The following is a 25,293-nucleotide window of genomic DNA, read 5'->3' as shown; positions in this document are numbered from 1 at the left end:
GCCAGTGAATGCTGATGGTCTTCTAATAATTTTCTACATTACTGTAATAGTCAAAAAACTAAATTCTTATGGATTATTCAGCACTGAAACAATGGTCTACAGTGTGAGAGTAAATAAAAAAAACTCATGCAAACTTTGAGTACATAACTGCATTGATTTCTGTTTAAAAAGAAGCCAGAATGAGTTTCATTTCCACAATTATTATTTGCTCTTGATGAAAGACTGACACACAGGAAAATATAAAATATAAACTAAAAGCAGGTAAATTTTCATGCACTCTGCATTACAAAAATATTATAACTTTCATGCTGCAACACTGCATATTACTGGATAAAGTGAAAAATTAAATAGTTATAACTTCAATTAATAAATTAAGGATAATTAGCAGTCATTATTTCATTTATTTATAGTATTAATTTCAACAATCTTTAGTTAATTACAAATTACTTCCTATGCAATTATTTCTGTATTATCTTCTTTCTTACCATGAGTCTTTTTTAAGATCACTTTCCCAATGATTTCATTAAAAAATATTTAGAAATTGACACAAAATCGTAATGTTAAGGAGCACAGTAAAAAAAGGATTTATACAAATGACGCTCCATATGTCATTTTCCGGGTTTGTACTGAATCCGAACGCATATTATTCCCAGCCAGTTAGAGTGGCCAGGAGACAGGAGCACTTGCAACAAAATGTCCTAATACATCACGGTATGTGTTTAGTAGGGATGGTGTTTTTTGTAAGTTTATACCATGTGTTATTTTATTGCGAGTTAATGTGACCTGGAGTGTGGTGGGTTTTTTTTGGAGTAGATTGTATAGGTGAGTTTTTATGTCCTTCTTTCCTAATAACAATTAATATTGTTTAATATATGAGTACATGCTGGCCCAAGGTTTGCTGTGTTGTCAGAGTAATTTATAACCCCTAGACAGCAGTATGAGCAGCCTTTAGGAGCCAGGAACATTTTATTTAAGTTACGAAATCAGAGTCGTAACAACTCATGAAATCATAATGACAACTGCAAACAAGCCATACCATGGGCAGGGTTAGAACCCGCAATCAGAGTGTCTTAAAACTCCAGACCGACACATTAGCCACTGGACCAGCTAGCCACAATAAGATTCCTCCAACTAGGTATATTTTGAGACTCTCTGATTGCGAGTTCTATCCCTGCCCATGGTATGGTTTATATTTATACACCATAGGAAGGTTAGCACAGGGACCACTGTGACCACAAATGCAAGTTTTTACAGACGAATCTCCAGCTAGCATGACCATGACGAACTCTAGCTTAAGTCCCCTCGAAGCCGTCAACATGACTCATGAAATCGTAATGACACAATCATCAGGTCCCAAAAACCATTCGTCTCCATTTACCCCTATCTAACACACTCATGCATGCTTGCTGGAAGTCCAAGCCCCTCACCCACAAAATCTCCTTTACCCCCTCCCTACAACCTTGTCAAGGACGACTCCTACCCCGCCTTCCTTCCCTTACAGATTTATACGCTCTCCATGTCATTCTACTTTGTTCCATTCTTTCTAAATGACCAAACCACCTCAACAACCCTTCTTCAGCCCTCTGACTAATACTTTTAGTAACTCCACACCACCTCCTAATTTCCACACTCCAAATTCTCTACATAATATTTACATCACACATTGCCCATAGACAACTTCTCCACTGCCTCCAGCTGCCTCCTCACTGCAGCATTTACAACCCAAGCTTCACACCCATATAAGAGTGCTGGTACCACTATACTTTCGTACATTCCCTTCTTTGCCTCCATGGATAATGTTACTATAAAAGACATCAGCTTTTATCATTCTGAGTGGTAAAACTTAGGCAAAAGGATAATATGGTCTATGGGCTAAAGATCATGGTCTTGGACAGCCATAGTTAGCTATTTCATTATGATTCAACTGTAATGTAGTTTATTACTGCCTATAATATTTCTAGCCTAACATTCATAGCAAGTTGCCATCAAACAGTACTGGTGTTATCACTACTCTCCAAAACCCTATTTTCAGATTTTCAATAAACAAAATATTTCCTTGTACAGTACGAGGAATTTATCTGGACAAAATTAGGTAAAAAAATACATGTATATACGTATATAGTTGTTCAGTTTTTCTTGTATTTGTAATTAAAATTAAGAGAACACTTCCGAGAGTATAGTACTGTATACACTTTACTGTAACATGGTGGTGTTTGAACACCTTTAGCTTGTGGGATTTGAACACCTATTAAAGGCCAAAGCTTTCTCATGTTTTAAAATGCTAATTTTTTATCTTTCATTTAATAGTAACATCTCTGAAACTTTAATGATGCAATGTATGGTAGTTGTTTCAGAATTCTGACCATTACACACAAATTTTTGAAAAACAGCACAGATCCACAAGTAGTAATGAAGTACGTACAGACTTTGAATGTCATCTATTCCTTTCAATTGTAGATTATAGTTTGTAGAAATAAAGTTTATCATTTATCACTTCCAACAAATGAGTGTCAGGGCACTGTGTGTACTGAACATGAATATACCAGCACTACACAAAATTTCTAAATAAAAAAAAAAATTAGCAAATTACCCTTTAAGAAAAGTAAAGAGGTGGAAAGCCATGAACATTTGAGCTATGTCTAAGACGTACCAGTTCTGGCTGTAGGCATGATGCACTATAAAAGGGGTGATCATCTTCATTCGCTAATCTGTCTGGAGCAGTGCTTGCATGCTTTAATTCGGCAGGACCACTGTTGTTCTTCAGGATGTTAGTACTTCTCTGATCACTCTTCTTTCTTATTTTCTTTTCATCTTTAGTGATATGTGACCTGTGTATGTTGTTAACATTCCTGGAACTCCCAACATCCAGAAGTCCACAATTTGTGCTTGAAGCTTTACTAACAGCACTATCTATTTGATGTTTAGTTCTCAAAGGAAAAGCATAAAAACCATTCTCTGTAACTTTAGAATTAGGCTGACTAGATAACACTTCATCTGGACTACACACACTTTGTGAATGTATTATATATTCTAGATCAGTTCTGGAATTAGGAACTCTATCATACCGGGATGCAAAAATATCATGAGAATCCATGCATGATTTTTTATTTTCTTTTAGGTTTTCCCTAAATGCTGGGTGTCTGGAGAGCTTGGGAGACTGGGTACACACTTTGTCAATTCTAGAGGATGTGACAATGAGTGGTGTAAGGGTAACACTACTGATTACCTCAGACATTGGCTGCTGTACAGATGGTGATGTGTGTGAAGTGCGCTCTGACAACCCTTCACATGTCTGTACAGTACAGTATATTACAAATATTAAACAAAATATACAAATTACTGTTTTATAAATTATGAAGTTAATTAGCTGCATTTTTACTTTACATGGTTAAAATATAAAGTTACAATATATAATAAATACATTAACATACACTACCTATAAACTTGAAAGAAATCCACTACAAATACTTTTTTATGGTACAATAAGAGTGCATAAACAGATTCACACTAATTATTGTGCAACAAAATATTATTAAAAAATTAGTAACATTAAAAAGTCTGACTTAAGAATAAATATCTTCCTAATTAGGAGACAAGAAACAATTCATGAAACCTATATTGTACTTGTATTTCAATGAGAAGGCTACCTTACAGATAGTTACAACTTCACTCTGTACCCAACTTTTTTTTCTTTTTAAACACCAGTATTCTCTCACCTAAGGCAATCCAAAAAAAAAATGAAGAAATGGTTTCCCCATCACTTATTCAATCAGTCTTTCCAGAACTGTGTTGACATCACATTTCAGATGGCCCTCTGAACTACAACATCCCCACCCCCATAAATAAAATGTTCACGCATAACTAACTCTATAATAAGGATACTACTAAAGACAGAATATCTATCAACTTTCAAAATATTTGTAGGATATCTCAATCCCAAAGGAGAGAAGGAGAAAAAGAACTAGAGGGAGGGAGAAAGTGATAGTGGGGAAGGGAGTGAGTGGGAGGACAAAGAAAAAGTAGTTAACAAACTTTAGAGTGTACATCATGTTTATCTGATGATGAAAGCTAAAATGTAGTCTCACTACTACTACTACTATTCCTGTTTAGAGTGATGAGGTCAGGATAGTACAGTATAAGGTTCTTTTCCTATCCTCCACCACCTTCAGCCATACTGCCAGTAAGAAACTTAGTGAGTGGAGAGAAATGGAGAGCTAACAGGAAGGAGAATGTAAAACTGGGAACACTACTACTACTACTACTTTTTTTTTAAGATATGTAACTTAATAAGACAAGATAATTAACCAAGTATACAGTATCTGATTTATTGTATCCAACCAGAAATTTTCCAAAATTCATCTATTTCAGAAAATCAAACTGCCTAAAAATTAAACACTGTATTAAAATCATAAAAGATATTTTTGAACTCAGAAAATACTAGACAAAAACTTGATACACCAGTCACAGAAGAAAATTTATGCAGTGAAATCTCCATAAATGCAAGGGTTACATTCCTGGATACTCTCAGATTGCAGAAAAATCTGAAATTACTGCTAAACCAGAAAAAATTGTTTCAGGTGTGGGAAAGTGACAGAAACTACTTTCAGAAATCTCAATTCTAGTTTGATTTTTTAACCCCTTGACTGTCGCAACCCCCAATCCTGAGATGTCTCCTGGTGTTGCAAAATTTAAAAAAAAAAAAAAAAAATTATTTGTTCTTATGAAATGATAGAGAATCTTTTCCTGATTGTAATGACACCCAAAAAAATTAAATTTGATGGAAAACTGACGGCATTACGCTCTTGCAAAGTTAGTGACCTTGGCGATATTTACAAATCGGCGATTTTGCCCACTTTGAGCCCTATTTTTGGCTAATTCTATTGTTCCAGTTGACCAAACTCATAGCTATTTCTTTAGAACTCTGTTTTTTCTATGGATTGAGTACAAGAAACTGCCCATTTACTGATTTTAACTACACAATAACGTGGTCAGAAATTTGCAATTTGGCCAATTTCATGAAAATTAAAAGATATGACAATTTCAAAATAAGGTCCAGAATGAACAATGCAGACATTCCTGGCTCTAAAATAACATTTTCTTTGTTTATCAGTCACGTCTCCAGGCCCCTCTGATATTACTCTTGCTTTCTATTTTGAATTTTTATTCAAACAAAAAATAGAAGATTTACTGTTATGCAGACTACTGCAATATTGTAATAATTGTATAAATAACATCAACCCATTCATGACTGCATGTTAGAATGGCTAGTTGGACATTTATTGGACAATGACATCATTTCTTCACTTTTGAACATTGGCAAAAATCAAACAAACATTTCCCCTACTTTGAGCTCCATTTCCTGGTTCTTTTTATAGTAAAATCAATCAAAATCACCTCTACTTCTATAATATATTTTCCATTCTATCAAATGAGACCAAGAAAACGAGAATACAATCATAAATACTATATAAAAATAGACCACAAATTCGTTATTTTAATTAAAAAAAAAACGGTCGGAGTTTTTTTTCTCATTATGCACTGTGTGCTCCAGGATTTTTTTTATATGGTGCACACTGACTATACAGACCCATTCTCTCACATGTGGGCCTACCAGCTTTCTCCTGCTTGATTTGAAGCCACTAGAATTTATGAGTGTATATACGTCAAACACAGTACCTCGTAAGACATATACTGTATATACGACCAAAACAGTCAAAGGGTTAATTTCCTTTTTGGCCGTACCTCTCTAAACATTGCCCTAACCTGATTAATACTGACAATAATAATAAACTATATCCATATAAAAGAGAAGATATATTTGCATGTGAAAAATTCAGTGAACACGAATTAAATTCTCTGGTTAGTTTTCAATTTAGGGTCACATGTCACAATAAAAGAAACTGGATAGCAACGAGAATGATGTTCCTGCAGTTTGTGAAAGAGAGATGTTAGCAAATAAAATGAATATGGAGACTTCACTGTACCAAGACACAATGGTCGACACTTTGTTAAAGGCCAATACACATATAAAACAGTGGAATATTTATATTATATGGTACAGTACAATGCATGTATAAATCAAATACTGTACCTTTATGGATTCCATTTCACCTACTTTAGGTAAGTGTTTCTTTTAAGAAAAACTATACAGTCTCTAATTCAAAAATTTTCAGGTAAAGATTATAAAATGACTAGAAACTTACTTGCTCTACGACAACTGGCTGGGCTGGAAACACACACAGATTGTGGATCTGATTAATAGCTTCTGTTAGACGAGTCATTGAACTTGAGCGCTTGATCTGGGGCGGAGCCAAACGGGAACGGCGAGAAAGTAGGGGAGACAACTTGGGTGTTACACTAGATGTACTTTCCCTCTTGATTTTGGGAGAATCTTTATCAGTTGCACTAACAGATTTGTCACCTTGCTGTTCATTGCTACCAGCAGCATCTCTCTGATTTGTAACAGAGTTACACTGGTTTACCCTTATTCCAGATTTTGCATTACGAATAAAATCTGGATCACTGCATGGAACATGAGTATGCCCTACTGAATCCAGGGACACCAAGTCTTCCTCCATATTTACACCTTTACCTTTTCGATCACAAGCCTGCTGACCACTCAGTTCTGACACATTCATTTTGTTTGGCAATAAGTTTACTGTTGCATTCTGCTTAGTAAGGCTTCGCAGAGGTGATGCTTGAACATCATACGAAGGATCAAGTGACCTCTCGGTGTCATGAACATTGTTGATGTCTGAAGGAAATGTGGTTGATTGGGTTGGGGTAACAAGGATAACAGGACGATTTAGAGATGATATTAGGGTGCATGTGTTGTTAGTACAATCTAGGAAGAGGACAAACCAAACCAAAAAAAAAAAAAACTCCATTAAACACATGGACTATTATTATTATTATTATTATTACATTCATGAGGAAGGGCTGAACCCATAGGGGTCATTCAATACCAAGGGAAAGGGAGGAAATCAGCTTCAATCCATGGAAAGAAAAGGTAGTTCTAACTCTCTGGATTGAGACACCTCCATTCAAGGGTAAACACATTGAAACACTAGGATGATCACCAAAAAAACTTCAAATATTTCTAGGAACATGGTCTTCTTTTATGCAAGGTGAGGAGATAAACTCGCATATTAAATATTTTCAGATAATCTTTAAGTTAATACATGCAACATCAATGTCAAACTTTAATAAAATATTAAAAAAATTGGATATTCTAATTTAGCTAATGACATCAAGGGTTTGTTTTGTTTCACTGTGATGGCATGTGATACAACTGCAAGGAGAAAATCCAAAATTTACCTTCAGGGACCAGTTAATGGCAATATAAAAAAAAAGTTTGCCTAACAAGGGGACAAGCCTAGAGATTCTTCTTCCAGCACTTGAGAGTGCTGAAATAAGTCTGTTCCTGAAACCTTCATGACAAAAATCAATACAATCCAGAAGTTTTTTGAGGGGAAAAAAATAAGTTCACTTTCCACCAGCAACAAAACAAGTTAGGGAGTTCACCATGAAGTGACTGGACTGAACAATGAAGAGCAGCCATGTGACAATAACAAAAACTTCTGGAGCTCATGCTGTACCTGAAGCAGTACCACCATGTGAGACACACACAAAGGCTCTTCAAGCTATTCATAGGGCCAGATGGATGGCCGAGGGGAAATACTCCCTCAAATTTGTCAAGTTCCAATCTCAGATCAAATTGATGCCAAAGAGTTCAAGTTACTTCAGACTATAATCCTCTTCACCTACTTGATGTGCATTGATGCCTGATTCTCTGCACAACTTGCACTTCAGACTCCACTAAATGACCAGAACTTACTAAAATTCCAGACTGAACTCAAGGTTACTAACCAGGTTGCCTCAAACAGGTATCAAGGCTGTTTTATTACACAATGTATTTGATTGGAGATCTTGGTGGCATCTCCTTAAATAATTGCATCAAACCCACTATCATTAAAGGCATTAAAGGAAAGCTTTGATTCCCCCACCAAAGCATCCTGTCATAATGTACAGGAAAGAGTAATACAACTTTTCTCACATTATTCACAAAGAACAGCACACACTTCTTCCATATGCTGGTGATCTCCACTAACTGGGTTGAGACTGATCCTGCTTGCTGCACAGAAGATATATCATACATTCAGGAAAAAAAAAAAAAGGCTACTGCAAGTCTTATCATTGTTAATGACAAAGCAGAACAAGGTGTAGCACCAATTCAAGAGTACAAAATAATTACAAAGGATGAGATTCAAAAGCGAGTCCTACTTCAAGTTGTGCTGGCTCATTAGAAGATATCTTGATGCCAAAAAATTGCAGTCACAAAACAGCAATGACAAACCGTGCCAGGCAAAGTGACTGAAATCCTCTATCATTTCGATGGTTAAATTAATGTATCTTACATTAACTGTTCGAGTTGGGAGCTGCTCGTATCCCAAGGTACCACTGTACTTACTTACCTTTGAACAACATTTGCTTGTCATTCCAGAGAATCATATTTAATTTAGAAGGGAAAATGTAGCACACTTTTACATTCTATTATTGGCCTAAAAATTTAGCTAAATTTATATATACAGAAAGACCCTGCACATACAGCACCTCTTTTCAGTGTTCCACATATTCACTGGCTTTTATTTCAGCCATTGTTCCACCTGCTGGTGAACAATGGCTCAATTTGAGGCCAAAGAAAACACGAAACATCGAAAAGAGGGTGGTGCTGTATATGCAGGACCCTCCTTTTAAATAACAAAGGAACAAAATGAGACCATGTCCTTAGAAATGTTTGGAAAAGAAAATTTTTTAGCATCACCTTAACAAAAATGGCTTTAGCAAACATCTTACAAACTATGTATAATACATAAAAATGCTTTTAAAACAAGAGAAATCCAACCATATTATTAAGTAAGTTCACTTATAACATACAATACCAAAATGTCCAAGATAGCCACGTGAGTATGAATAACATGCCATCAAGAATAAAGACAAAGAGAAGGCAGATAAAAACAATTTACATCTTTTATCCCTATTTTTCTGGTTCAATGAAGAAACCATAAAGATTAGTACAATCTTCCAATTAAATTGTTTAATACAAAAATGCTAACCAAGAGGAAAGTACTAATGCCACTTCACACAGGAGCCCTTAATAGTATGAGGAATGAGCCTCTCACTGTCAAAAGCACATATTACTTTCCTTCAGCATTTAGCACCACAAACTTTATGAAAACTAGACCAGTTTTAGTTGTTGCATGATCTGAGAAAGATATCCTCCATATCCCATAGCTAGAGTACGAGGGTAATTGAACCTCCATATATTGGCGAGTACAAACAGGCAGCAAATCTCTGTCTTGTGCTCAGCAGACAGAGATCAAGCCTACACTACATCTTCCACTGAACAACCCATGTGGGTTTAGTGCTTAATGTGAATTATTTAAGTGAACATCCAAATCCTCAAGTGACAAAGGAGCTACAACTAAGCTTCAAGAGACCTAGGACCTATGGTTCAATCTTCTCAGGAGGTCCAGAATCTGGAGAGCAACACCTTGAAGAGGTATAGGAGTTGCAGGTCAACACACTCAAGTCTAGCACCAGTAAACTAATACCTTAGAAGGCCCAGTCACTGCATATCAACACCCTTAAGAGGGTCAAGCAATGGAATTAAACAGTCCAGCACTGCAATATTTGTGTAGTGTTACACATTACACTGTGCATGTATGTTTCATAAGGTCACAAACCCTAAAATATACATTTTTAATTATTTTTTTTTTTTTTTCAACAAGTCGGCCGTCTCCCACCGAGGCAGGGTGACCCAAAAAAGAAAGAAAATCCCCAAAAAGAAAATACTTTCATCATCATTCAACACTTTCACCACACTCGCACATTATCACTGTTTTTGCAGAGGTGCTCAGAATACAACAGTCTAGAAGCAAACACATATAAAGATACACAACATATCCCTCCAAACTGCCAATATCCCAAACCCCTCCTTTAAAGTGCAGGCATTGTACTTCCCATTTCCAGGACTCAAGTCCGACTATATGAAAATAACCGGTTTCCCTGAATCCCTTCACTAAATATTACCCTGCTCACACTCCAACAGATCGTCAGGTCCCAAGTACCATTCGTCTCCATTCACTCCTATCTAACACGCTCACGCACGCTTGCTGGAAGTCCAAGCCCCTTACCCACATAATGCATAAAAACAATGACAAAACACAAAGCAAAGCAGACCCCTGCCTCATATCTGAATAAATTACCAGATTTATCAAAATAACCTAAGAAAGTAATGATTAAATATATGTACTGCAGTGTTTTAAAGTAGGTTCTATTTCAAATTTTTCAATTTAAAACCATAAAATGAGTTATTTTTCAGTTTTGCTTTCACAGTTACTGATTTTTTTTAACACCAGCTGCTTCCCACCAAGGCAGGGTGATCCGAAAAAGAAGAAACACTCATTATCACTCACTCCATCATAGTCTTGCCAGAGGTGTGCTGATACTACAGTTCAAAAACTGCAACATATCTCCACCCTTCCCTCAGGGTACAGGCACTGTACTTCCCACCTCCACAACTCAAGTCTGGCTATTTAAAATTTTCTACAGATCTGTACAATAACAATTTGTATTTTCCTTTTTTAAAGAAACTGGCAGTCAGGTCCTAGGACACAGCCAAGATAATGAAATAAAACTTGGCAATAACATTTACACAAGCCAATAAAAATCCAACTCTTATTTTTAAGAAGACAGAGCAGGGTTTTAATCAGAGAAGAACAAGCATTCACATGTTACCATATGGAAACAAATATTCAAATTTTCAAAAGTTCAATAAAATTGGCAAACTAGAACTTTGTAAATGGTCCAAGTCGGACCAAAACGTCGTCATAAGCTCCCCTCTTCTATGTGCGGGTTATTTGTGTATTGTTCCAGTCATGGTATTGTGTCTTTTTGTTATTTGGCAAACTAGGACCTACACAACCCATAACTAAACCAAACACTGCAACAAAGATGCCCAAGCATTTAATACAATACAATTTTTACTTCTTTGCAAAGGTTACAATATGTAATTTACATTTTATAAAGTGTTGTTGAGTACAGTACAAAGAAAGCCACTAACATGCCTGAGGATTCTGGGCAAGTTTGAAGTTGATCAGAAGAGGCATTCTCCAGTCATCACACAGAAACCAATATGACAATGTTTAAAAAATTAACAATTTGGGACTAAAACAGCCGAACAGCAATGCGAACCTTACTCTGAGCAAAATACACCAGCACTAAGTTTAAAGACAATCAAAAGAGGTATTCTTCAGTTATCACAAGTAAACTAATAACTCCCTTTTTTATAACAATGTGAATTAGCAAATTTATTAGCATGCAGCCTACATTCGTAATTAATCTTCCATTAAGTTGGATGCACCAAGCAATTAGTTTTAACCCATTCAGAATTTGCAGTTTCAAGATATCAAAACAAAAAAATATACCACCCATTTTTTAAATAAAAATAGCAAAATGAAACCTAAAATCTCTAATAACAATCCAAACCTTCTTGCAGGCAAGATCAAGCAGTGCTGAAAAGTTTGAAGTGTCATGTAATGGAGATGGAATAAATAAGCAAAATATTCTGAGAGTTAATTTACAAAAGAGTATATACAGTAAACAGGAATTAATTTTTTTATTTACAATTAACTCATTACATAAATTATAATCACAAAGTAAATAAAACAATACTAAGTCTACTTTCACACACTTCAGTCCATATCTATAAACCATTCGGTGCCATTGGCAGTATAGTATCAACAAATTTAGACAAAAGGGAATATATCCACACCATTTATGATGAAGGAGATGCTGGGTTGTAAGTCAAGCAAGTACCCTGTGGGGAGAGTGGCACCACTCCCAAAACTCACCATCATGTTAAGGTGACCCAGCGTTGGGAGGTGATACAAAATTTGCAAACCCTAATGATATAAACAAAGATAATTAAATTATGGAGAGGTCTAGAATTCTATAGGTACGAGACATGGTGGCTTGAATGAGTAAATTAAAAGAAAGCAAAAAACATGAGAACTAGATACAAGAAGCCAATATTAATGAAAATGATAATGTTTTATTTCTCAGAGTATGAGTGATGGAGTGAATGATGCTGAAAAAGTTTCTTCTTTTTTGAGTCATGCTGCCTTGGTGGGTAACAGACGATGTTTTAATAAAAAACACTAATAATCGTTCTGGGGTGCTTTAAATGTCATATTACGTTACTATAGACATTTTCATTAATCCATTTATGATATTTTTTCAAAATTAAATAGGAAACACGCTACATCTCATATAAACATAATGCATACAATCATAGTAGTAAAATAAATTAATATAACTGAGGTGTGGTAGCGTAAAGGAGTGCAAAACAATAATTACTCTATAGCTTCTCCTCACTCATCAACGTACTCATTTACAGATGCCTCGGATTTACAATGGGCTCTCTGGCCAGTATGCATGCCTAAATAATGTACAGTGGAACCTTGGCTTACGAGTTTAATCTGTTCCATGACCTTGCTCATACCCCGATCTCCTCATATGGCGAGTCAATTTTCCTCAGTCAAATTAATTGAAGTGCCATTAATCCATTCCAACGGAATTCTTGCTCTGGGAGGCAGGATAAAAAATACTTTAAATACAATGCTAATACCAACTCTACAGCTTTTTTATCTATCACAATTCATATGACATAATGAACAATATAAATAACATAGAAACCTGATATATACTCTAGAATGAATAAAATCTGCCATTATGTGACAAGTGGTGGCGGCCATTCCCTACCACAAGCGGCCGCCTTGTTGTGAGGAAGACGACCTGCCATCCCCCAACACTCCCACACTTCCGACACCACCATCCCAGCTTCGTGAATACGTGTTCAGTTCTACTTCTCTCCTACAAGCTAGCTGTGTTTGTGAATTGTGTTTTAATCCTTTAATTACCATATCTTGTGTCTGCCAAGCAATCATGACACCCAGTAGGCATACCAGTGTTGCTGACTTACTGAATGACTGACTGACTTACTGACTTGACTGACTGATTGAATGACTGAATGACAAAGTTAGACTTTTTCACTGAAGAGGACCTTGAAATGGTGTCTAGAGCAGCTGATGCCTTACTGTCAGTTGTACAATGTACTGCAGGGTAAAACAGAACAGAAATCCATTACAGAATTTACACATACTCCAGTACAACCATCGACTTCAGTACCAGAACCTTTACCATCCACCTCAACCCAGTAGGGCCACAGCATAACTCCACTCTCTTCACAATCATCAACTGACACCAGTACCTACAATTTAAGGTAAGAAATACTATTATTTCTGTTGCAGTTATAGTCTTGAGCAGTAAAAGCAACATAATACATCATGACAATGAACTACAATTATATATTCACTTTTATTTTTGTAAGATCTGGAGGTCTAAAAAAAAGTTGTTCGAAGGGGAAGCTTGCATCCTGAATTTTTTGCTCGTATCCAGAAACAAAAAATCGACCGAGCGACTGCTCATATCTTGAAAAACTCGTATGGTGGGGCACTCTTAAGCAGAGGTTCCACTGTACATCAGAGCTGATTTCCTCTATTATGTTTATTAGAATATAAACAATTAAAAATTTACCAGAAATGTTATAAATGGTGCAAAGGTGGCTTTAAAATAATATCAAAGATAGATGACAAAGCCACTACCATTATAGTATGCTCCTCGCTTAGCGACAAATTCACTTACCAATGTGGTCTTAGGAACGGAACTCCGTCGTTAAGTGAGGAGAGGCTGTAATACATTCTCTTTAATACAACATCAGAGAAACTGTGTATGGTATTATTGGGGGATAACTGTAGAAAATTATTCCTTTAGTATGCCCTCACCCATAGTGTCATATGCTCTAAAAACAGTGTGTTCCATGAGAATGGGAGTGTTGCTGTTATGTATTCTACTGCACCAAAGTGAAGACAGCTTGTACACAATGTAAGGTGTTTGTACTGGGAAAAATGCTTCTCAATTGTATGCATAATGCCAGATGAACGTGTATCAACAACCAGTGGACAGGTATGAAATACTTATCCATCTGACTGTCCGCCCAAAATACTGATAACATACACATTTATGGAGCACCCTCCCCATGATGTTTCATAATAATAATAGTAATCCTTGGTGGGGTACGGTCAGTTTGTTGAAAGAAGAAGAATAGTAATAATAGTAATCTTTATTTCTACAACTAAAACTGGGTGTGTTGCTATGAGCTCTGTCTCTGTCTCTCTCTTGGTTCCATCTGAAAACTTCACAAAGTTCCAAGTGTTTTAAAGTTTTTATGTCATAAGGTTTTTACTTCAAGTGAATTCTAAGGAAAAAGAATTGCAGGAAATTTAAAGTACTACACCAGTGAACACTAAAGTTATAAGAATATGTGATAATCTTATTGCTGACATGGAAAAACTTTTACTGGTGGAGTAAAGATCAAACGTGTTACAATGTGCCTTAAAGTTGAGCCATTATCCAGTCCAAGGCCCTAATTCTCTTCAATTCTATGAAGGCTACGAGAGGTGAGGAAGCTGCTGAAGATAAATTTAAAGCTAGCAGAGGCTGATTTCATCTCTCCTGACTTCCTACAATAAATACTACTTACCTCTCACCCTACATTAAAGCCAAAAATATTTGAAGGTAACGAATGAGTGTACTGTATATGCAATGTATATTGTATATGCCTAGTTCTATTGCTAACTTAACCCTTTGACTGTTTCGGTCGTATATACATGTCTTACGAGCCACCGTGTTTGACGTATACATACTACTCAAAAATTCTAGCAGCTTCAAATCAAGCAGGAGAAAGCTGGTAGGCCCACATGTGAGCGAATGGGTCTGTGTGGTCAGTGTGCACCATATAAAAAATCCTGCAGCAGACGGTGCATAATGAGGAAAAAAGCTCTGTTTTTCAATTAAAACGCCGAATTTGTGGTGTATTTTCGTATAGTACGTATTTATAGCTGTATTCTTGGTCTCATTTGATAGAATGGAAAACATATTATAGAAACAGAGGTGATTTTGATTGGTTTTACTATAAAAAGAACCTTGAAATAGAGCTCAAAGTAGGGGAAATGTTTGATCTTTGCCGATGTTCAAAAGTAAACAAATGATGTCATTGTCCAATAAATGTCCAACTAGCCATTCTAATATGCAGTCATGAATGGGTTGACATTATTTATACAATTATTACAGTATTGCAATAGTCTGCATAATAGTAAATCTATTTTTTGTTTGAATAAAAATTCAAAACAGACAGCAAGAGTAATATCACAGGGGCCTGGAGACGTGACTGATGTACAAAGAAAATGTTATTTTAGAGCCAGGAATGTCTGCATTGTTCATTCTGGACCCTATTTTGAAATTGGCATATTTTTTAATTTGCATGAAATTGGCCAAATTGCAAATTTCTGACCACGTTATTGGGTAGTTAAAATCGGTAAATAGGCAGTTTCTTGTACTCAATCGATAGAACAAATGGAGTTCTACAGAAATAGCTATGAGTTTGGTTGACTGGAACAATGGAGTTAGCCTGGAGGTGGCCCGGTGGCCTGGGGTGGCCCGGTGGCCTGGTGGCTAAAGCTCCCACTTCATACACGGAGGGCCCGGGTTCGATTCCCGGCGGGTGGAACCATTTCGACACGTTTCCTTACACCTGTTGTCCTGTTCACCTAGCAGCAAATAGGCACATGGGTGTTAGTCGACTGGTGTGGGTCGCATCCTGGGGGACAAGATTAAGGACCCCAATGGAAATAAGTTAGACAGTCCTCGATGACGCACTGACTTTCTTGGGTTATCCTGGGTGGCTAACCCTCCGGGTTAAAAATCCGAACGAAATCTTATCTTATCTTAGCTGAAAATAGGGCTAAAATTGGGCGAAATTGCCGATTCATAAATATCGCCTAGGCCGCTAACTTCGCAAGAGTGTAATTCCGCAAGTTTTCCATCAAATTTCGTTCTTTTGGTGTCATTACCATCAGGAAAAGATTCTCTATCATTTCACAAGAAAAAATAATTTTTTTTTTTTTTTTTTCAAAAATTTTTGGACACCAGGAGACACCTCAGGATTTGGGGTTGCGACAGTCAAAGGGTTAATATATGATAGTGTAAACATGTTATCAGGCATTTATATGCATTTAAAATAAAACTGATTTGTTTTACAGTAATTTTCGCTTTACAGCAGTAGCCTGGAACCTAACCTGCTGTATAAGTGGGGCCCTATTGTACAAGAGTATGAAAAGCATGTTATATCGGAAAGCTTCAAAGTAACTTTCTAATACATATATGGATGGCAAAAAAATACATATAAATATATATACTCTTCACTTTTCCCATGAAAGAAAAACTGGAACATGCAATTGTATTATGGTCTCCACACCAAAAAAAACATTTCAATAAAAATTAAAAATTTAAAGCCATGCTTCTAAATGACTCAAGCTGAGTGATGAATTACAAAGAAAATGTCTTTGTTAAATAGGAGGAAAAAGAGGAGACATAATAACATAGGATCATGATAGGACATACGAAAATAGACAAAGATGATTTCTTTGCAAACTGTACGGTAGATTATTAGATAGCATCACATTAGCGGGACCATAACTAGCATGTGCTAAAGTCAGGGAAAATTTAAAAAATTAGGACAGATTATACTGCAGACAGAACACAACATACGTATTTTATCTTATTACAATTTCCCGGATAAGTTCCACAAGTAAGCTGCGTACCCAGATAATACAGGTACAACACCAATTTTCCGGCAACAGATGGTCTGGCACCTCTTTAATCTGGACAAAATAACGAGGGCAGCCACAGATAGTTTTGTGCATAGAACACGCTCATTTACATTGCTTACACAGCAATTCTTGGTAGTGATCCCTTGAGTTGGCACAATTCCTAGCATAAGAATGTGTACCATAGCAGTAGCCTACATCTGAAAATCATGTGACTTCAACTTCTAGTCCCCCAGATGTGCCCCCTGCAACATTACAAATCCACAATGAAATAATCAACAGTCTGTAATTCCAAAAACCCTCAACTTCCAGACCTTTGAGATTAGGTTTACAGCAAAATTCTTAAATTTACAGCATTGAGAGTGGTAGTACTGCAACATTCTTTTTAAGTACAGCAATTAATAAATGTGTTTCATTTATACTAATATTTATTTAAAGTTTGTAGCAGTCCATGATACTCTCAAGACACTGGAGGTGTATAATAAATGGGTTAGAGATTTAGTGTTGAATTATTATGTGACCTCTGTTGGTCCAGTAAAATCGATATTCTAGCAAGGCTTAGAAACCAAAGGTGCCAGAAAATCAGTGTTGTACATTTAGAATAGAATAAATATGAATATAAGAGAAATGTTTATATAAATTTAAAAGTGTATACTGGGTTAATTGAATAACATCTTTCCCCCAGTTTTGCACAAGACAATATTTACATTATTGTACTGATAAAAACACGTGACATTAAAATTCAAAATCATCATAAACTTGTTGGGAAAATTAAGTGCAAAAAAAATTAATGAACATATGTATATATATATATATATATATATATATATATATTCTGCCTTTACTAAAATGCACATACACACTTAAATATTATGTACATTACAACTGGTAACTAAAATGCACAGAACACACTTAAGTTCTATTAGGTCCTGTATTATTTACGTTAGAACTGGTAATCAGTTACTGTAAGAAATTTCTTAACTCGGTTACCTTACCATCTTTCTCCTCTGGCTTTCCTTCCATTGGCAGACTATTTAAACTGCTCGACAAACTGCGAGTTTTTGCAAGTCGTGCCAACCCCATCTTTCTGCCTCCCCCATTGTCATCTTGGCTTATTGAATCCATCCACTCTGGCTTCTTTTAATATTCTAAAAAAAAAAAAAAAAAAAGGTGAAAGAGCTGTGAGCCTATGTATAACATACTGAACTGTATACAATTACTTCAGAATACACTGAAAATATACTGACAAATATTTACCCACTCACTGAATAATTAAAAACTTCAGCCATTTCTTCATGAACTTTGTATTATCCATAATTATCCTGCATGCAAAATATGGAGTCTTGGGAGAAATTAATACTGTATAAATTCAATAATGCATCCCCCACATAAATTAAATACAGGTAATTAACATTTCAAACCCCTTCTCTTGTATATTATTGCTAAATTAAAAGAGAAACTTGGGTCACCCTGGCTCAGTGGGATATGACTGGTATATTGAATGAAATAAATTAGCATTTCACATACTATGTTAATGTATAACACTTAGTTCACTTATCTCACTAAAGGATGCTAATTTAATGGTTACTGTATTTGTATGCTTATGTACATAGGTTAGCCTCTTACAGAGGAATGAATTTAAACCATTGCAGTAAATTACAAATGTCATAAAAAATAGTACTGTATAGGTGTAAGAGACAAGGTGTTAGCAATACAACAAAATAATCATTGTGCAATATTATTTTATCTTATTAAATAGCAACTTTGATTAATAAATGTTCTGTGATCAGGTACGTAAGTGCGAGACATAATTTAAAATTAGAACAACAAAAATAAAATTATTCTGAGAAGAAATATGCATACTTGTTTTACTGATAAGTGAACAGGCAGCAAGTGTCTTAAGGAAACGCATCCTAATGTTTCCACCCCGAATTTACATAATATTTTGGCAATTCCATTGACGTTAGTAGGTAATTTACAGCTTTTAGACATGAGATGGGCCAGTACATATATTTTAGCTTTTTAAAGGACTCTGGAACCTAAATAAAGAAGCTTTCAGACTACCATCTAATACTCAGCATATGTTTCGCCAATTCCCAATACTCAATGCTAACAAAGTAACAACTTGCTTCAGTACTGTAAAATATAGCCTGCAAAGGTTCAAAGGTTGTCATATAGTTTGTACTCAAACAGAACAAAAGTTATAATAATAATAATAATAATAATAATAAAAATATCTTTATTTCTACCTGGAGTTTACCTGGAGAGAGTTCCGGGGGTCAACGCCCCCACGGCCCAGTCTGTGACCAGGCCTCCTGGTGGATCAGAGCCTGATCAACCAGGCTGTTACTGTTGGCTGCACGCAAACCAACGTACAAGCCACAGCCCGGCTGGTCAGGAACCGACTTTAGGTGCTTGTCCAGTGCCAGCTTGAAGACTGCCAGGGGTCTGTTGGTAATCCCCCTAATGTATGCTGGGAGGCAGTTGAACAGTCTCGGGCCTCTGACACTTATTGTATGGTCTCTTAACGTGCTAGTGACACCCCTGCATGTACAAGTTAGACAGGCCTAGCTGACATCAATGACAAACAGGTGTCCCGTACCTCGATTGCTAGCTCACTCGGCTCACACACTGAGGTCCGGGGTTTGAATCTCCTCGGGTATGGCTGGAAAACATTAGGAATGTGTTTCCATAAGACACCTGCTGTCCCTGTCCCCGTTCACCCATCAGTTTAAAATGGGTACCTGGGTTTTAGTCGACTGGTGACCTAATTTGCTCAAAATGCTCTGCATAACAAGCGGCTTTCTATATAGTAGTGTGTCACTGATTTCAGCTACACCTGTATACCATGTACATATAGTAAGTAGTTATATTATTACATATTATTATGTTATACCACTACGTATATAAAAAGTCGCTTGTTATACAGAGCATTTCGGGCAAATTAGGTCAGTTCTGTCCCAGGATGTGACCCACACCAGTTGACCAACACCCAGGTACCCGTTTTTACTGATAGGGAACACAGACAACTGGTGTAACAAAACACACCCAATGTTTCTACCCTCGCCAGGAATTGAACCCCAACCCTTGCTGTGTGAAGCGAGAGCTTTAGCCACCAGAGCACCATAAAACCTGACACCAAACAATTTGAGAAAAAGTGTGAATATGATCACAGCATACAAGATACTCAAGAGAGGCACACAATTTAAATAAAAAGACTAGCAAAAAAGCAAAACCAGAATGAAGAGACATAAATTGAACACCTGGATGACTTACAGACACCAGCAAACATCTCTACACCTATAAAGTAGATTAGTCAAAGATTAATTTCTAGGGATTATTCAAGATTAATTTCTAGGGATGGTGGGTGAGAATGGCAATTTTAAAAGTTATCTACAAACAGTATCAGGATATGCTACTGTTTCTTAACATGATACAGTTTATGTAATCCGAAGTTTTTTTTTTAATAAATGAAACAGATTAAAGAGGGAGATAGTGAAGAAGTCATCTTTATTGTTATTTAACTCTTTTTTTTATTATTATTATCACACTGGCCGATTCCCACCAAGGCAGGGTGGCCCGAAAAAGAAAAACTTTCACCATCATTCACTCCATCACTGTCTTGCCAGAAGGGTGCTTACACTACAGTTTTTAAACTGCAACATTAACACCCCTCCTTCAGAGTGCAGGCACTGTACTTCCCATCTCCAGGACTCAAGTCCAGCCTGCCGGTTTCCCTGAACCCCTTCATATAGGTAGTAGGTTGGTAGACAGCAACCACCCAGGGAAGTACTACCGTCCTGCCAGATGACTGTGAAACAGAAACCTGTAACTGTTTTGCATGATGGTAGGATTGCTGGTTTCTTTTTCTGTCTCATAAACACGCTAGATAACAGGGATATCTTGCTACTCCTACTAACACTTTGGTCACACTTCACAGACACGCACATGCATATATATATATGTACATACATCTAGGTTTTTCTCCTTTTTCTAAATAGTTCTTGTTCTTCTTTATTTCTTCTATTGTCCATGGGGAAGTGGAAAAGAATCTTTCCTCCGTAAGCCATGCGTGTTGTATGAGGCGACTAAAATGCCGGGAGCAATGGGCTAGTAACCCCTTCTCCTGTAGACACTTACTAAAAAAGAGAAGAAGAAAAACTTTATTTAACTCTTGAGAGCTGTTAATCAAATACAAGTTATATTTAGGCCAGATACATAATTTTAAAATTTTCCAATGTTTTATTTTAAACAATGTAACTTATTTCCTTTGGTGTTAATGATAACTCAACAAAACAAAGTAGAATTGGTAAAAGTAAATGACTGCACCTCAAGAGAACTTTGATTAGTAATTATAGTTTGAACTTTACAATATTAAGTTGATTTTAGAGCCGAGGTATAATTTGGTCTTGCAAATGGTGAAAAAATAACATAACCTGACAAAGCTTCCCCTAACCCAAATAACCTAATGTAATTTAACCTTACTCAACCATCAGTAGATATGTGTCTTTGTTAACATTCAGCCAGGTAAGCACTGATTAGCTCATACATTCTGTACAACCAAAATAAATGTACTATTTCCACTAATCTCTCATAAGTTTTCACAAGAAATATGTATTGTAAACTAATGCTGAGTGTCACCGTGTGTGTGGAAGTCAAATTTTAGCGAGTATGACTTATTTCCAGATATTCTCCTAAAATGTACCCCTGTAGGGAGGTTCCTTGATGTTGGTGAGGGGCTCTTGATCTAGGGAATTGGATCAGTGCTCCAGTTCTCTGACTTGAGCCTGAATACCTTCCATCCCCCTCCACATGCGCTGTATAACCCTATGGGTTTAGTGCTCCCCCATGATAATAATAATAATAATAATTCTAAAATGTAACCCACAAATTGAGTAATACTTATGTCCTGTGTATATATACTATGTGAACATGTTAAGTTTACTTAGGTACAGGTACACACAGGTAACACGTGTACAAGACCTGGTCATACGTCTTGACTCGACCCAGAATCGAACCCAGGTCCTTTCGGTTGGGCCGTGTGCTCTACCACTGAGATACATACAGTCCGTTTAAATATTAAATAATCAGCCTCAAAAACAGGTAAGATAGTAGATCTTAATAAAGAATGATCATATAAAAGGTACGATAGACCTAAATCAATTCAACCAAGCGCTAAACCAGTAAGGATCACACAAAACTGCCCAACTAATAAGAGTGTCCTCAGCAGTAATCCCAAGAACCACACTATAAAAGACATGATTGGAATAACTCACTGGCCACCCAAACTAAATGGTCATAAATGACCATACTTTTTAAAGGGGTGGACCGGTAAGCCAGCGGAAGGCCTCGGTCAGATGACCAAAAGCTCCAAAGGCAGGTCATCATCTAAGACCCGCGTCAGGAAACACTTGTGGTGGTTCCTGAGGAACCTAAAGTTAACGTAACTCACTGGCACTGCTGAAGATCACGTCAGGAGACGCACTGAGCCTCACTCTCCTCACTCGCGCTATTCATAGACTAACAATCATAACTTTCAATATTACCCACACCTTTCTTCTCTTCATGGATATCTATACACTCTCCTGGACTTTAATTAATTCATCACATAGAATATTACAGTCGACATATTATGTCAAAAAGTATCGATTATTAATTTTATATTTTAAGCCATAACAAACAGACCTGCCATCTGTAGGTTAGAATTTGTATTTCATTTAGCGGTGACTTTGAAAATTAATAGAGGCATTATATTTTGGTACTGTTCATTATTGAAATTTAATTCATATCACCATCATGTTTATTTGTAAATTAATTATTAATCTACTCACAAAATTCTCACAGACAAAAATGTCTGCATAATATATGCCCATAACATTTAATGCACTTTTTTTTTGCATCTATTCCTGTCCTACATTTCATTTGTCTTTCGTGTTTTCTGCCGAGGTGGGTTCTGTCCTATGAGGTTTTGTCACGCTGGAATTTGGCCTTACTCTAGTGAAGTGTTACTTACCCTGCAGTGCTCCTCTCTTGTCTCTTGTTTTACACTTCCTCCACTATTACTGCTACTACTGTATACTACTGTCTATTAGCTACGTCTCTACCCTTCCCTCCCCTCTTTTTCACTACCACTTCTACCTTCTTATTTTCAACTATCACTGTTACACTACTTTTTCTACTACTACTACTATTACTACTACTACTACTACTACTACTACTACTACTACTGCTACTGCTACTGCTACTACTACTACTACTACTACTACTACTACTACTACTACTACTGCTGCTGCTGCTGCTGCTGCTGCTGCTACTACTACTACTACTACTACTACTATTGCTACTACTGCTACTACTACTACTACTACTATTGCTGCTGCTACTACTACTACTACTACTACTATCATTATATACAATTCCTTCCTCTCGTATATATTCTTGCACCCCTCCCTTCTCACTTCCTCCCGTAGGGGCCATGCATGCCTGGACACAGGGAAACATTCAGGTTTGATTAAAGGAATGGGAGGACAAATCTAGCTCCTTGGATCAAAACCTCCCTCACCGGTATCAGGGGACCTCTATTAATGGGATATGACAGGAGAACGTACCTCGCTTTTGCTCCCACCAACAGACCCCTGGCTGTCTTCAAGAAGGCACAGGACAGGCACCTAAAGTCAGTACCTGACCAGCCGGGCTGTGGTTCGTACGTTGGGTTGCGTGCGGCCAACAGTAACAGCCTGGTTGATCAGGCCCTGATCCACCATTAGGCCTGGTCACAGACCGGGCCGCGGGGGCGTTGACCCCTAAAACCCTCTCCAGGTATAGGTGTAAAGTACGGCTAGTCCCCCCCCCCTCCCATAATTACCTGTTCTCCCTAATGCAACACATCCTGTAACTCAGAGATAATCCTGCTGAGATCAGGGTCTTACACAGATCTCCACGCGCATGTATCACTAACTGGTTTAGTTATTTTCCAATACTAAAACAGCGTAAGCTACAATTTCACTGTGGAAACAAAACTCTGTATTACCAACTAACGCACACTCAAACATAAAATTCTGCGTGTGTAAGGTAAATAACTAAAACATAATATGAGACACTCATGGAAAATAATTATATTATTTGCTCTGGATTAATGGAGTCACTGTATCCATGGCATCATCGTGGCTGTAATGATCTATGATATCTGGAGTTTATCTGGAGAGAGTTCCGGGGGTCAACGCCCCCGCGGCCCGGTCTGTGACCAGGCCTCCTTAGGTCAGTGTCCCAGGATGCGACCCACACCAGTCGACTAACACCCAGGTACCCATTTTACTGATGGGGAACATAGACAACAGGTGGAAAGAAACACGTCCAATGTTTCTACTCTGGCTGGGAATCGAACCCAGGCCCTCACCGTGTGAAGCGAGAGCGTTAACCAATAGGGATAGTATAAAGTTACAGCAAAAAAAAAAAAAAAATGGCTTTTCTACCATATTTATCAAGCAGGATGAATTTTATTATATTTCCATCACACAAGATGAGTTCCCATCATTGTAATGAAATTTGTTAGAGCGATGACGATATTGTCAAATATTCCACTATGTGGGTCAGTAGCTAATGAACATTAATATGTCCACAAAAAGAGTTAGACCATTGTGGATCAGATTTTTTAGACACCCTCGCAGACTGCCACTGTGGCAGCCTGCGAGGTGTAGTCTCGTTCATATATCCCTTCATGTTAACCTTTTATTTTTATACTTCCTTGATAATGTGAGAAGTCACGAAAGCACTTGGAATATATATATATATATATATATATATATATATATATATATATATATATATATATATATATATATATATATATATATATATATATATATATATATATATATATATATATATATATATATATATATATATATATATATATATATATATATATATATATATATATATATATATATATGTACTTCAAGACTTCCAACTTATCGTCACAGGAAATAGTCTTTATTTAAATGTATGTCTTTAAATACTACTGATAAGTCGTCAGTTTTCAATAAAACAAACTTCCGACGTGGCGTGTGTGGAGAGTTAACAAGAGCTGGTTCTTAGACGTTCTCTTTTATACTTTGTCATGTTTGAGTAAGTAACTACATTTCAAACAGAAGGCAGTACAAATCGGCAGGGTCCAGGAGCTGTAAATCAACCCTTGTAACCATATATAGGTGAGTACATATATACACCAGCGAAGAGGCGGGGCCAGGAGCTGTGAATCGACCCATGTAACCACATATAGGTGAGTAAATATAAGTACACTCACATTTGCGATCGAAACATCAAGACATTTACCGGTATTTATGGACCTGATAAGTACGACTCATGTGCAACACTAACAATCTTTATTGACGTAAGGTTTCGCCTGCGCTAGAAGCTTCATCAGTCGAATACTAAGATGAATCACGTTCCGGAAGACAGCCATGTTGGAAGACGAAATAGATCATCAGCCTCTCCATTTCGT

General features: G+C 36.7%; 1 protein-coding gene across 6 annotated transcripts in view; it reads right to left on the bottom strand.

Annotated features, from left to right (window-relative positions):
* INPP5E (Inositol-3-phosphate synthase) overlaps positions 1 to 22,389 on the bottom strand; it is a 68,401-nt gene extending 46,012 nt beyond the window's left edge. For 2 of the 6 annotated variants that reach the window (XR_008408038.2, XM_053786292.2), the window contains exons 1-4: positions 22,243 to 22,389; positions 17,786 to 17,938; positions 6,204 to 6,844; positions 2,651 to 3,292 (exon numbers count right to left, since the gene is read on the bottom strand). Coding sequence is in view for 5 of the 6 variants with exons in the window: in XM_053786292.2 (XP_053642267.1) it covers positions 2,651 to 3,292; positions 6,204 to 6,844; positions 17,786 to 17,915 (1,413 nt within the window). In the remaining variant the exon portion in view is untranslated. Of the gene's footprint in view, positions 1 to 2,650; positions 3,293 to 6,203; positions 6,845 to 17,785; positions 17,939 to 20,762; positions 20,895 to 22,066; positions 22,221 to 22,242 lie in introns of those variants that run through there. The other 4 variants (XM_053786295.2, XM_053786293.2, XM_053786294.2 and 1 more) reach the window with 4 other exon arrangements.
* Between the last annotated feature and the right edge of the window lie 2,904 nt (positions 22,390 to 25,293).

The sequence above is a fragment of the Cherax quadricarinatus genome, chromosome 42, assembly GCF_038502225.1.
Source record: "Cherax quadricarinatus isolate ZL_2023a chromosome 42, ASM3850222v1, whole genome shotgun sequence".
In the NCBI taxonomy this organism is placed as follows: Eukaryota; Metazoa; Arthropoda; class Malacostraca; order Decapoda; family Parastacidae; genus Cherax; species Cherax quadricarinatus.
Note: the sequence above shows the minus strand (reverse complement) of the source record. Positions and strands in the feature narration are given on the sequence as shown.